The 13,683-nt window shown below is 56.1% G+C and overlaps 2 protein-coding genes across 3 annotated transcripts; one reads left to right on the top strand and one right to left on the bottom strand.

The window, feature by feature from the left end:
* The first annotated feature begins 6,436 nt into the window (after positions 1 to 6,436).
* On the top strand, positions 6,437 to 10,540 carry LIN7B (lin-7 homolog B, crumbs cell polarity complex component). Of its 2 annotated transcripts, XM_023182526.2 has the most exons (6): positions 6,437 to 6,546; positions 6,942 to 7,060; positions 7,353 to 7,424; positions 8,340 to 8,549; positions 9,936 to 10,099; positions 10,432 to 10,540. In XM_023182526.2, the coding sequence occupies exons 1-6, from the start codon at positions 6,510 to 6,512 to the stop codon at positions 10,451 to 10,453; spliced, it is 624 nt and encodes a 207-aa protein (XP_023038294.1). In that variant the 5' UTR covers positions 6,437 to 6,509; the 3' UTR covers positions 10,454 to 10,540. The 2 variants fall into 2 exon arrangements, 1 of the variants encoding a protein (XP_023038294.1); XR_004228671.1 differs by having other exon boundaries at positions 6,466 to 7,060.
* C21H19orf73 (chromosome 21 C19orf73 homolog) lies at positions 10,481 to 11,207 on the bottom strand. Its single transcript, XM_023182527.1, has one exon. The coding sequence runs from the start codon at positions 11,093 to 11,095 to the stop codon at positions 10,538 to 10,540; it is 558 nt and encodes a 185-aa protein (XP_023038295.1). The 5' UTR covers positions 11,096 to 11,207; the 3' UTR covers positions 10,481 to 10,537.
* Between the last annotated feature and the right edge of the window lie 2,476 nt (positions 11,208 to 13,683).

Below are 13,683 nucleotides of genomic sequence, written 5' to 3'. Positions count from 1 at the left end.
GGGAATTAATTAGGAGGGGACTTGATTACTCCGGGGAAGCTGCAGATTTGAATATGCAAGGGAAGCTGCCATCTGCACGGGAGAGCGGCATACATGGTGAGGAAAGGCAGAAGGAACGCACTGGGCACGGGTGAGATGGGGCAGAGCAGGAAGGGTGGACTCACATCGTACTTAGTAGTGACAGGTGTAACGAGCAGAAACAGAAGAGGTCCTACCAGCAATTGAGATTTCAAGCAAATTCCTGGACAAAAGATGAAAGCCATCGGTGGTGAGAACACTTCAGTCTGGTGAGTGCAGAGAAGGAAGCCAGTCAGCCTTGCAGAACCCTAGAGGGTCAAGGCTGCAGCTCCAGGAGAGCGAGGGTGGGAGGCCAGAGGCAGAGCTCGGGACAGAACAGTTGGCCTCCTGGTTGGCACTCAGGATGCCTGGGAGCTGGGCCGGGGGCTGCCTGGGCAAACCAGCTTGTGTTCAGACCTGCTTGTGTCTTTTAGAAGCACCTCAGCCTGAAGGCAAACTTGGCCTGGTAACTCAGAGGGTCTGTGACTGACACGCAGGATTTTAGTCTGCTTTGTAATGGTTTCAGTTTAACCAACTAAGGATACCCAGATATTTGAGGAAAAGCAGACCAGAAGATAAATAGAAAAACTGACCCTGGAAGAAATGACTTAGGATTAAAAGAACTTCTTACCTCTAATTAGTATATTTCATAGATACCCCAGATCCTGCAACTATAGAGTTCTAGCATTGGCTACAGAAAGCCCATTCTGGACTCACATGGCACAAAGTGGTTGTGTAAAGGCTGGACAATAGGCAAAAACTTAGGAAAGGCGCCAGAGCGCGGCCAGCTTTGATGAGGCTTGAGGGGGTGTGATCCGTTAAGAGAACACTTTCGGGTGTGTTTCGTGCTTAACTTGCCTTTTCCTCGAGGATGTTTTGCCGTTTAGCATGGGGAAGAGACTGTCAGGCGGGATTGACTTCCACTGGGCCAAGTTCACAGAGGTTCAGCCAGGCAGCTGGGACTTGACAAAATAGGAGAGGAGGGCACCGAGCCCCCAAATCTACGTGCACCCTCCCTGAGAAGCATCTGCCAACTCAAGCTGCTCACTGTGTCTATGCAAGACCCCCAAGAAACTCATCAGAATGCAGTAACTGTGAGGCTGAGGAACTGGTGGCCTGGAGACTGCAGCAGCCATGCTGTTTTGGGGCAGACAGGTTGTGGTTCAAGGCCCACCATGGTGGATTGACTCTGCTTGAGATGGCCAGGGTGCCTCAGTGTCAGAGTAAGGCCATAACAGAAGAAATCAGACTAAGGCTGGGCGCGGTAGCTCACGCCTGTAATCCCAACGCTTCGGGAAGCGGAGGTGGGTGGATTACTTGAGGTCAGGAGTTCAAGACCAGCGTGGCCAACTTGGCAAAACCCCATCTCTACCAAAAATACGAAAAATTAGTCGGGCATGGTAGTGAGCACCTGTAATCCCAGGTACTTGGGAGGCTGAGGCAGGAGAATTGTTTGAACCTGGGAGGTGGAGGTTGCAGTGAGCCAAGATGGCGCCATTGCACTCCAGCCTGGGCAACAGAGTGAGATTGCATCTCAAAAAGAATAAATAATAATCAGGCTAAGAAAGCCTAAAACCAGACTTTTTCAGGATTTAGGCAATCTTCTAGCCAGAAGAAAAGTCTGAAAGAAGATAACGTTCCGAGTCTCCACATGTACTATTTTTAGTACTCATTATTCAGCATCTACTCAATAGTTACCAGCCTTGCTAGAAAGGACTTAATTTGCTGAAAACCAAGGGGGAAACAAAATAGACAATAGAAAGAGACCCAGGCAGGGGTGATTATTAGATGTTGGAGTTATAACTATGAGATATATTCACAAAGTAAGGAGAAGATGGAGAATGTTGAGATATCTGGAATCTAGCTACTTGAGAGGCAGAGGTAGGAGGATTCCTTAAGCCAAGGAGTTGGAGATTACAGTGAGCTATGATCACACCACTGCACTACAGCCTGGGTGACGGGAAGACCCTGCCTCAAAAAAAAAAAAAAAAAATCTGGAATCTAACAAAAAGTTAAATGGCAATTCTAGAACTAGAAAACAACTGAAATTAAGAATTAAGTAGGTGGTGGCCAGGCATGGTGGCTCTGTAAACTCAATATTTTGGGAGGCCAAGGTGGGAGGATCACCTGAGCCCAGGAGATAAGCCTAGGCAACATGGCAAAAGCCTTTTCTCTAAAAAAAATACAAAAATTAGCCAGACGTTGGTGGCGTGCGCCTATGGTCCCAGATACTCAGGAGGCTGAGGTGGAAGGATTACCTGAGCCCAGGGAGGGCAAGGCTGCAGTGAGCCCTGATTCCACAACTGCACTTCAGCCTGGGCAACAAAGTAAGACCCTGTAACAACAACAAGAACAACAAAAAGTAGCACACACACAACTCCACACACACAAAAACACATAAACACCACACACAAAAACACCACACAAAAACACAAACACCACACACAACCACACACACAAAAACACATAAACACCACACACACCACACAAAAACACAAACACCACACAAACACAACCACACACACGCACACACCACAAACACCACACACACCACATACAACCACACACCACCACACACAAAAACACAAACACCACACACCACACACACACACAAACACACAAGTTTAGTAGACAACTGGGCACAGTGGCTCACGCCTGTAATTCCAGCACTTTGGGAGGCCGAGGAGGGTGGATCGTGAGGTCAGGAGTTCAAGACCAGCCTGGCAAAGATGGTGAAACCCCGTTTCTACTAAAAATATAAAAAATTAGCTGGGTGTGGTGGCGCACGCCTGTAGTCCCAGCTGCTTGGGAGGCTAAGAGAAGAATCACTTGAACCCAGGCGCCAGCCACTGCACTCCAGCCTGGGTGACAGAGACTCCATGTCAAATAAATAGATAGATAGATGACGGATATATATATATAGAGAGAGAGATAAATAGCATGTTACTTAGACGCAGAAGCAGCTCTCAGACTAAACATCTGTAAGTTCCCTCTCGCAGTGAGTAGAGTTAGGAGAGGTACAGAGGCTGGTGTTTTTCACTATTAGCCTGTCTGTGTTATTTGATTTTGTTTTTAATCCCATAAAGACACTACTTTTTGCTAAAGAGAGAACTACAGTGAAGGAGCCAGACAAACCTACTTTAGTCCTCCCACTTGGAACAAGCCTTTTTCTGGACTCCATATCGCCACCCAGTGGAAACAGAAGAGCAGCAGCCAGACTTCTCGAAAGTCTTGTCCACATCTCCAAGCATGATACCACTGACCACTTCCTGTTATTATTATTTATTTATTTAATTTTCTGAGACGGAGTTTCACTCTTATTTCCCAGGCTGGAGTGTAATGGCGCAATCTCGGCTCACTGCAACCTCCATTCCTGGGTTCAAGCGATTCTCCTGCCTCAGCCTCCCAAGTAGCTGGGATTACAGGCACCTGCCACCATGCCCAGCTAATTTTTTCAATTTTCAGTAGAGATGGGATTTCATCATGTTGACCAGGCTGGCCTCAAACTCACAACCTAAGGTGGTCCACCCGCTTCAGCCTCCCAAAATGTTTACAGGCGTGAGCACCACGCCTAGCCTCACTTTTTTTTTTTTTTTTGAGACGGAGTTTCACTCTTGTTGCCCAAGCTGGAGTGCAATTGCACGATCTCGGCTCACTGCAACCTCTGCCTCCCGGGTTCAAGCAGTTCTCCTGCCTCAGCCTCCCCAGTAGTTGGGATTACAGGCATGCACCACAACGCCTGGCTAATTTTGTATTTTTAGTAAAGACGGGGTTTCTCCATGTTGGTCAGGCTGGTCTTGAACTCCTGACCTCAGGTGATCCACCCGCCTTGGTCCCCCAAAGTGCTGGGATTACAGGCATGAGCCACCACGCCCAGCCACACTTCTTCTTTTTAAGAACACTCTCAGGCAGGCACAGTGGTTCATGCCTGTAAACTCAGCACTTTGGGAGGCTGAGGCAGGAGGATTGTTTGAGCCCAGGAGTTCAAGACCAGCCTGAGCAACAAAGACCCCTCCGTCTAAAACAAAAAGATAAAATTTAAAAACCTCTCTTCTCACAGTTTCTCCTACCTGGGTTTCTGCCTACATTTCAGGCCATTCTCTGCTGTCTTCCTGACTTTTAAGTGTTAGAGAGGTTTGGGGACCAGTCCTAGGCCCTCTTAATATTCGCTTGCCCCTGACATTCTTATCCACTCCTGTGGATTTACTTACCACCTATGCCCCAATACTCAAACATGCCTGCAGAGCAGGTTGCTCTTTTGAGCCCTAGACCTAGATCGATAGTTTCTTCCCATGGATTCTGCATAGGCTTCTCAAATTCAAAATATCCAGTATCGGTCAGGCAAGGTGGCTCATGCCCGTAATCCCAGAACTTTGGGAGGCTGAGGCGGGTGGATCACTTGAGGTCAGGAGTTCGAGACCAGCCTGGCCATCATGGTGAAACCCCGTCTCTACGAAAAATACAAAAATTTGGCAGGCGTGGAGGTGCGCGTCTGTAGTCCCAGCTACTCAGGAGGCTGAGGCAGGAGAATCGCTTGAACCCGGGAGGCAGAGGTTGCAATGAGCTGAGATCGCGCCACTGCACTCGAGTCTGGGCAACAGAGGGAAGACTCTGCCTCAGAAAACAAACAAAATATCTAGTATCCCTCCTTCAGTGTAGACCATCTTAAAAATGGCACCAAAGCACCTCAATACTGTCTTCTCCTGCACCTCCCAATCCCCATATATAGCCAAGCACCAAGGCTTGTCCAGACATTTCCACATCTGCCCACCCATCTTCTGTGCCTTGGCCCTGGTGCCGGCTGCCACCGGGACGGCTGTGGTACCCTCCTAAGCTGCCCCGCTGCTTCTCCTCTTGTTCTTGTCCAAACCAGTCTCCATAGTGGCTACAGTGATTTTTTTTTTTCAGTAGATATGCAGTCTCACTATATTGCCCATGCTGGTCTTGAACTCCTGGGCTCAAGTAGTCCTCTCGCTGCAGCCTCCCAAAGTGCTAGGATTACAGGTGTGAACCACTGCGCTCAGCCCAGTGATTTTTTTTTTTTTTTTTTTTGAGACAGGGACTCACTCTTTCACCCAGGTATAGTGCAGTGGTGTGATCATAGCTCACTCCTGCCTCGACCTCCTGGGCCCAAGTGATCCTCTCACCTCAGCCTCCAGAGCAGCTGGGACTACAGGCACATGCCACCACGCCTAGTTGTATTTTTTTGTAGAGATGGGGTTTCACCATGTTGTCCACGCTGGTCTTAAACTCCTGGGCTAAAGTGATCCTCCCACCTCAACCTCCCGAAGTGTTGGGATTATGTGCTGGGATTACAGGCCTGAGACACAGCGCCCACTCTGCCCAGAGCTCTTTTTTTTTTTTTTTTTAAGCGATAGAGTCTCGTTCTGTCAGGCTGGAGTGCAGTTGCCATCTCGGCTCACTGCAACCTCCGCCTCCTGGGCTCAAGCAATTCTCCTGCCTCAGACTCTCATGTGGCTGAGAGTACCGGCGCACACCACCATGCCGCCTATTTTTTTTGTATTTTCGTAGAGACGGGGTTTCACCATGTTGCCCAGGCTGGTCTCGAACTTCTGAGCTCAGGCTATCCGCCCCCCTCAGCCTCCCAAAGTGCTAGGATTACAGGCGTGAGCCACCGCGCCCGGCCCCAGTGATCAATACAAATCTGAGGCCCAACCTGGGCGAGGCTCTTCTCAATAATAATAATAATAATAATAATAATAATAATACAAATTTGAGGGTCATATTTTACTCTTAGGAGTTTGCATGAAGCCCCAAATCCTCAAGGCGCATATGCCAACGCAGGAGCCCAGGCATAAACTGTATCCTGCCGGCCTTTTCACTTCATCATCAACCAATCCTAACTCTGCTTCCAGCCCCGTGGGCTCTTTCTGCGTGGTTGGGGTGACCCAAGCTCCACCTCTTGTTCATCTTACCTCCCAGACTGTATGTCAATGTCCCTGCTCTAGGATCTCCTTCGTCTTCTAGATCCTTACCTCCCCACTCTCAGCTCTCATTACAGCCGTGGCTGGTCGTCTACCTCCTCCATAGACTGGAAGCTCCGTTCGGGCCGTGGGCTTGGCTGCCCTGCTCACCACTGTCCATGCCTTGGGCCCAGATGTTTCACAGGAGTTTGTTGAATGAATGTGGGAAAAGAATGGACGGGGGATATAGACAGGTGTGGAGGGCAGGCAGACACTGATCCTGAAAAGGAAACACAGACCGAACCTACAATGGGAGGAGTCGCCAACAGGGCCGACTGGCCGGGACGGAGGGCAGGGCCGCGGCCGGCGCGCGGCAGGGCGGTCGGGGCAGTCTGGCGCGGGGGAGCTGGGCGCTCTCCAGGCTGCGCCTCCGCAGGGGGCGCCAGTGGCCCGGGGCGTGGCCTCGCGCAGCCCCGCCCTCCTCGCCCGCGCCGGGGCAGGCCGGCGGCTGGCAGCTGTGGCGCCGACATGGCTGCGCTGGTGGAGCCGCTGGGGCTGGAGCGGGGTAAGCGCGCGCCAGGGGGCCCTGCCCACCCGGGCCGCGGCCTGCATACCCAGCCTCCGGTCCCCGCCCTTCCCGGGCCAGGCCAGTGCGGGTGGGCCAGCGGACCCGGCGGGGGTGGGCGGGGCGGGCGCCTGGGCCGGGCGGTCGCGGGGTGTGGGAGGCTCCCTGAGCCCGGGCCGGGGCGGGGGGCGCCCGCCTTACACCCCGGCCTGTGGAGGGGTCCCGGGGCCGCAGGGCGCCCGGCTGGTGGCGGTCTCTCCTGCGCCACCCTGGACTCTGCGGGGTGTCCGACTGGGCTTCGGCGGTCCTCCCCGGACTGTGCGCTCGGCCTCACTCCGCCGCTCTCCTTGCTTCTCTGCGTCTCGGGGTCTCTGCGCCCCGCCCCCGCCCCGCAGACGTGTCCCGGGCGGTTGAGCTCCTCGAGCGGCTCCAGCGCAGCGGGGAGCTGCCCCCGCAGAAGCTGCAGGCCCTCCAGCGAGTCCTGCAGAGCCGCTTCTGCTCCGCTATTCGAGAGGTGAGCGGCGCGCGGCGCAAGGGCGCGAGCTGGTGGCCGCCGTCCTCTTCCTCCTCCTCCTGCTCGTCCCGAGCCCGGGGACTACGCCTCCCGGCAGCTCCCGAGGCGGCCAGCCTTGGGGTGCCCACGCTTCAGCTCAGTGGTTCTTCGGGAGTTGTAGTTTCCTCGGGCTCCAGTTGCGGGGGCGGGGCGGATCCTTGCGTGGCAGCGGGAGAGGGTCTAGGGGCCCGGACTCCTGCGTCTAGGGCTGGAGGAACTGGCAGCTCCCTGATGCCGCTGCCTCCTCACCCAGGTGTATGAGCAGCTTTATGACACGCTGGACATCACTGGCAGCGCCGAAATCCGAGCCCATGCCACAGCCAAGGTGGGCCCCGCACCTCATTGCTCCTGGTGTCTATTTAACTGCCTGGTCGAGCTCAGTATCTCCTTCATGCCAGTCATTTCTGTTTCCTCCCTCATGATTTTTGCTAAATCTATGTGCCACTCTTACCATTATTAAATAATCGTACATTTTTAACTTAAATGTCATACGAAGGCGTCTTTAGCAACTGCAAATGGAAACCAGTGTGGCATGACTGGCTAGAAGATAACCTTCAACATCTGTACAGTGCAAACCAGGAAAGTCATGGCGCTCTGACCTCTCACTGCACAATAGTGAGATGCTACCTCTTGCTGCTGCCCGGTGGCTCCGATCTCCCTCCAGGCCTGGCTTTCCTCTGTTTAAAAGTAAGATTGTGGCCAGGCACGGTGATTCACGCCTGTAATCCCAACACTTTGGGAGGCCGAGGCAGGTGGCTCACTTGAGGTCAGGAGTTCAAGACCAGCCTGGCCAACATGGTGAAACCCCTCTCTATAGAAATACAAAAAAAAAAAAAAAAAAGTCAATCATGATGGCGGGTGCCTGTAATCCCAGCTACTCGGGAGGCTGAGACAGGAGAATCGCTTGAACACAGGAGGCCGAGGTTGCAGTGAGCCAAGATCGTGCCACTGCACTCCAGCCTGGGTGACAGAGCGAGACTTCATCTCAAAAAAAAAAAAAAAAAAAGATTGGCAAGTATGGGGTATTCAAGACACACACCAAATGGACACTTTCTCTTGCAAGTGAACAGAAAGGGACGCACAGTCATTACAGGGGAATCTTGCATTGTGCCATGGCACGTGTCCCATGCTTGGGGATAGTAACCCAGGCTAAATCGCTGTCCTCGGTTCAGATCCCCCACCCCAGCCTTCTTGCCCACCTGGAAGGGGCCCTCATCTTCAGTCGCTTTCTCTCTCCCAGGCCACAGTGGCTGCCTTCACAGCCAGCGAGGGCCACGCACATCCCAGGGTAGTGGAGCTACCCAAGACGGATGAGGGCCTGGGCTTCAACATCATGGGTGGCAAAGAGCAGAACTCGCCCATCTACATCTCCCGGGTCATCCCGGGGGGTGTGGCTGACCGCCATGGAGGCCTCAAGCGTGGGGACCAACTGTTGTCGGTGAACGGTGTGGTGAGTGGAGGGCTGAGGCAGTACTGCGGGACACAGTCTGTCTAAGGTAGCATAGCCCCTGCTTTTGACATTCACTCAACACACACTGACTGAGCTCTGCCTCTATGGCTAGCCCTGTGCTGGCCAATGTTACAGACCCTGAGAGATGTTGGTCTCAGCTCCTACACTCAACCTTCCCTCTCTAGGGAGGGCAATAGGCCCCGGCTGAAATAGGCCTAAGCCAGAGACATAATAATGAGGAAGTGCAAGGTACTGTGACAGCCCAGATGTGGCACCAGGCCAGCATAGATACAGGAAAGTTTTGCACAGTAAGGAATATTTGGGTTGGGTGTTGAAGGACGAGTAGGAGTTCCCCAGGCAACTAAGGTAAAGGGTGTTCCTGCTGAGGGTACTGTAGATAAGGATAATGACTTGGCATACCTCTGAGCTGAAAAGAAAGGGCTTAGTTCTGATGGAGGTCTGGGGCATGTAGGTAATTAAAATCACTGTGGTTAGGCCGGGTGTGGTGGCTCACACCTGTAATCCCAGCAATTTGGGAGGCCAAGGTAGGTGGATCACTTGAGGTCAGCAGTTCAAGACCAGCCTGGCCAACATCGTGAAACCTCGTCTCTACTAAAAGTACAAAAAATCAGGCATGGTGGCAGGCATCTGTAATCCCAGCTACTTGAGAGGTGAGGCAGGGGAATCGCTTGAACCTGGGAGGCAGAGGTTGCAGTGAGCCGAGATAGTGCCACTGGATTCCAGCAAGGGTGACAGAGTGAGACTCCCTCTCAAAAAAAAAAAAAAAAAAAATCACTGTGGTTAGAGTTGAGGGAGGCATTATTACTGGAGAGGTAGCTGGGGTCAGCCATACAGGACCTGAGTGCCAGCCTGAGAAGCCAGGACTTTGTCCCATGGGTGTTGGGGAGCTATGGGGGGGTGGGTGAGCCAGGGATAAGCTCAGCTTGCAGGTGCAGAAGGACCCCTCTGGGACCCTATGGGAGATGAACTGAGGGGAGAGACTAGAAGACAGAAGGCCAGGGAGGAGGCTGGGCTAAGTCTAGAGGAAAGGGGACAAGGCCTGAGCTGGCCCAGGGCTGTGAGGACAAAGAAGAGGGAGTCAAGGCAGGCGGGCATTAGTGGGCTGTGGGCAGGGAAGCCACAAAGATGGGTCTGGATGTTTGACCAGGGACTGAGGGAACATGGGGCTGTCCCTGACATGGGAAACCTGGGAGGTTTTGGAGCAGGACACTGAACCAGGAGTTAATGACTCTCCCACAGGGAGGACATGAGGTGTTGGCATCTCAGGGCTGGCACCAGGCTCACCAGCAGTGGGTCCCATCTCCCAGTGGGGGCTGGGCGAGGGCAGCGGGCCCCAGGCCCAGCTGTCTGTGTTGGGCCCCGCAGAGCGTTGAGGGTGAGCAGCATGAGAAGGCGGTGGAGCTGCTGAAGGCGGCCCAGGGCTCGGTGAAGCTGGTCGTCCGTTACACGCCGCGAGTGCTGGAGGAGATGGAGGCCCGGTTCGAGAAGATGCGCTCTGCACGCCGGCGCCAGCAGCATCAAAGCTACTCGTGAGTCCCTGGGTCACCACATCCCTGGGGCCTCCACTGGCTCCCTTTAACCCCAGGCTCCCAAACCAGGCCAGTGCTTCCTGGACCTTCCTGCCCTGGCCCCTCCTCTGGGATCCTGACCCTTGACCCCTGGCCCAGGCTCTCACCCCTGGCTAGTCTGGCCAAATCCCCTGGGGACCCCTTAGCTTCCTTCCATCCCAAGATATGGAACATACTGTGGCTGGGATCCCTCAGCCCACTTCCCTGGGCCCTTGCCTCTGCAACCCCAGTCCTGCCTCTCTCATCACCCGGAGCCCCCCTGATCCCGGGTCCCTTCTCCACCCTTCTTGCAGGTCCTTGGAGTCTCGAGGCTGAAACCACAGATCTGGACGCTCACACGCATTCTCTCCCTGTACAGTATTTATTGTCCCTGGCACTTTATTTAAAGGTCTTTTACCCTCACGGAGTGTCTGTGTGTCTGTCCTGCATCCCTGGGTTGGTGTCTTGAGATGTGGAGGGAATGCGAGGAGCTGAGGTCAGGCCAAGCCCTTGAGAAGCCCTTTTCAGAGTCTGAGGACAGAGGTTGAGACCTCTCCCTAGGTCTGAAGGCGGAGACAGGCCGGCTTCCAAGGGACTAGTCCGAGGGCAGAGGCCGGGACCCAGTCTGGGTCTGAGTGCAGGGGCAGAACTGAGGACAACGCCGCCTACCCTTAAGAGCGTCTGAGGGCGAAGGCCAAGTCCCTTCCTCCAGAGTCCTGAAACGCAGCCGGAGCCAGTGGGCGGCCTCTGTGTGGGCGGGGAGGAGCGAACCATTAGCCTCGTCCGCCGGGGGAACCCTGCAGGCCGCACTACCGTCTGCGTGGGAGTCGCGGGTGGGGGTGCTGCGTGCAGTTCCCGAGGCGGGCGCAGGGGTGCAGAATGAGGTGCCCTCGCCCACCGGGCGCTCACTCCACCTTCCAACCAGAGCGCGTCTTTCCGGAAGCTGCCCCCGCTTTGAAATCCAACCTTTAGCCCCATCCCGCTACCTGCCCAGCCCTCGTGTCCCGTGCGGCGCGAGGGCTAAGGCGCGCCACAGCCGGGAGCCGAGGTCGCGACTCGCGTTCCACGCCGCGCGCTACTCGCTCCAGGTGACATCATCCCCCTGCCGGGCTCCGCCCCCCGCCCCAGCCGCCGCACGCCGCGCGCCTATTGGTCGACGCGCCTTATGCCCCGCCTGTCGCTCTCCGCCCGCGCGACCCCTCCCTGCCGGTGTGGAGGCGGGGTCTAGTCGCCGGCCGGCGCCGACGCTGCCTCCCATTGGCCGCTCGTCGCCGTCTGTCAGTCTCCTGTTAAAGGGGCCACGACCGCCCGGGAGCCGTTGGGGGGAGGGGGAGGGAGGAGGAATTTTTTTGGGGGGAAGGTGGGATTTGGGGGGCGCTGGTGGGCACCCCTGGATCTGGCGGCTGCGGCCTCGCAGGGGGAGGCTGATCAGTGACAGGGGCAGGGGGCTATTTTGGGGGTAGAAGGCAGTGAGACCGTGAGGGGGAGGGGGGGTCCCCAGCGCCCGAGCCGGAGCCAGAGACGCGGAGCCCGCGCGAGCGTCGGAGACAGGGCTCCAGGGCTCCGAAGCGACAGAGCCGGGCCCCGGCCGCTGCCAGGGGCCCCGCCCGGCCCCTCCACTCCACCCCACGTCCCTCCTGCAGCCCAGCTCCGCCCGCAGCCGCCGCGGACCAGGCAGGTAAGATCCCGGCCCGGCCCTCCTGGCAGCGCCCACCCCGGGGACCCCTTGGCGAGCCTCCCCCGCCTCCCCGAGATCCCGGATTCCCTTCCTCATCCCAGGGGACCCCCGAGCCCAGATTTCACAGCCCAACCCCGGGGACTCAGGCGTGCCCCTCCCGGCGCCCAGAGTCCGCGACCGAACCCTAGAATCCCAGGCGTACCGCCGCCTCGCGCCTCCTCCAGGGCCCAGGAGCTTGGATTTCCCGGTCCGGCCCCGGGACCCCTCCCGAGCCTAGATCCCCCTTCCTGACCCTGTCTTGGGAGCTCCAGACACCCGCCGCGGCGGTGCCAGACTCCCCAGGCGCGTCCGCGTAGTCCCGGCTTCGCGCACCCAGTCTCCCGTCGCCAGCCTCAGGCTTACACAGCCGGCCACTTCCCTCGGTCCAGGCAGGCTCGGCGGCTGCCCTGGACACAGGCCCGCTCTGGAGCTGTCCATGGTCAGCGCGCTCGGCAGCCTCGCCTCCCCCCACCGCCCGCCGCCGCCGCCACCAGGGAGGGGGCGCAGGCGGCGCGGGGATCTCCCGCGCCGCGCCTTTGACCTGGGAATACCCGGGCCCTCCCCGACCCGGGCGCCCCGGCCTCAGGGTTCCGCCGGCCAGGCTTGTGGCCCGGTCCTTGGCACCCCAGGTTCCTGGGACTTCAGCTGCTCCCTGAGGAGCCAGGGCTTCTGAATTTTTCTGTTCTGGTCGCCGTGCGGACCATGGCACCCGGGCATGCAGCTCCCACCCCATTCGGGTAGCCTGTCCGTGCCTACACCTCTGCTGGCCCCAGGTGGTAGCCCTCACCCCGTCAGAACCTAGGAATCCTGTTCCCCAGCGTTTGCTCTGCTTAGAACCTCGTTCAACAGCCCCTGTGCCCTGCAGACACACAGACTCAACCTCCTGGCACCCAGCATCTGCTCCCTGAGGGACTCAGGCGCCATGACTCGCTTCCTTTGGGGGACCCAGAATGTGATTCTTAATGCAGTTCTCTGACTTCTGTTCACACTCCCCGCTTGGGGATCTAAATGTCCTGGTCCCAGTCTTGTATCCCCTCAGGGTCCCAGGAGTTCAGACCCCAGCTTCTGTACTTCCCACCAGCTTTTACCCGGGCTATCTGCCTCAACTCTCTCTCCAAACAAGACCTCAGGCTCTCAGCTTCCAATCCCCCATCATTTACCTCCACATGGATTCAGGAGTCTAGGCTCCCAGCTCTGTCCACTGCCCTCCTCAGCAGTTATCTGGTTCTTCAGCTCTCACTTTGAGGAACCAAGTCTTCACAGCCTCATCACTCTGCCCCATCAACTTCACATCTCCTGTGGCCTTAACAAACCCGTCTCATCCTCATGTCACCCGAAGTGGTGGGCTTCAGGACTCTCTCCCCTAAGACGCAGCTTCTTGAGATGTTTCTAGCACTGCATTGCCCCCTGAGGCTCAGATGAGTTTCCATTCTCCAAGCACACCCTCCCAGGCCAATAAGCCGAACACACATCACTTCCTCCAGATATATTCTGTGGCCTGGGCTCATAGAAGTTACCTGCTGCCATACAAATGTCTTTCTTTCTTTCTTTTTTTTTTTTTTTTTTTTGAGACAAGGTCTCTGTTGCTCAGGCTGGAGTGCAGTGGCACAATCACAGCTCACTGCAGCCTCCACCTGCTGGGCTCAGGTGATCCTCCCACCTTAGCCTCCTGAGTAGCTGGGACTGCAGGCATGCACCACCAGGCCTGGCTAATTAAAAAAAAAATGATTTTGGCCAGGTGTGGTGGCTCATGCCGGTAAGCCCAGCACTTCGGGAGGCTGACGTGGGCGGATCACTTGAGGTCAGGATTTTGAGACCAGCCTGGACAACGTAGAGAAACCCTGTCTCT

Source organism: Piliocolobus tephrosceles, chromosome 21, assembly GCF_002776525.5.
Source record: "Piliocolobus tephrosceles isolate RC106 chromosome 21, ASM277652v3, whole genome shotgun sequence".
Lineage (NCBI taxonomy): Eukaryota > Metazoa > Chordata > Mammalia > Primates > Cercopithecidae > Piliocolobus > Piliocolobus tephrosceles.
This window is presented reverse-complemented; position numbering and strand designations above follow the sequence as displayed.

Excerpts from the sequence above, each read along its gene's own strand:
- C21H19orf73 (XM_023182527.1), bottom strand. The coding sequence starts at position 11,095 with ATGGGGCTAAAGGTTGGATTTCAAAGCGGGGGCAGCTTCCGGAAAGAC.
- LIN7B (XM_023182526.2), top strand. The coding sequence starts at position 6,510 with ATGGCTGCGCTGGTGGAGCCGCTGGGGCTGGAGCGGG. Across the intron at positions 7,061-7,352 it reads TCTGCTCCGCTATTCGAGAG|GTGTATGAGCAGCTTTATGA; the intron begins GTGAGCGGCGCG and ends CTCCTCACCCAG. Across the intron at positions 8,550-9,935 it reads TGTTGTCGGTGAACGGTGTG|AGCGTTGAGGGTGAGCAGCA; the intron begins GTGAGTGGAGGG and ends TGGGCCCCGCAG.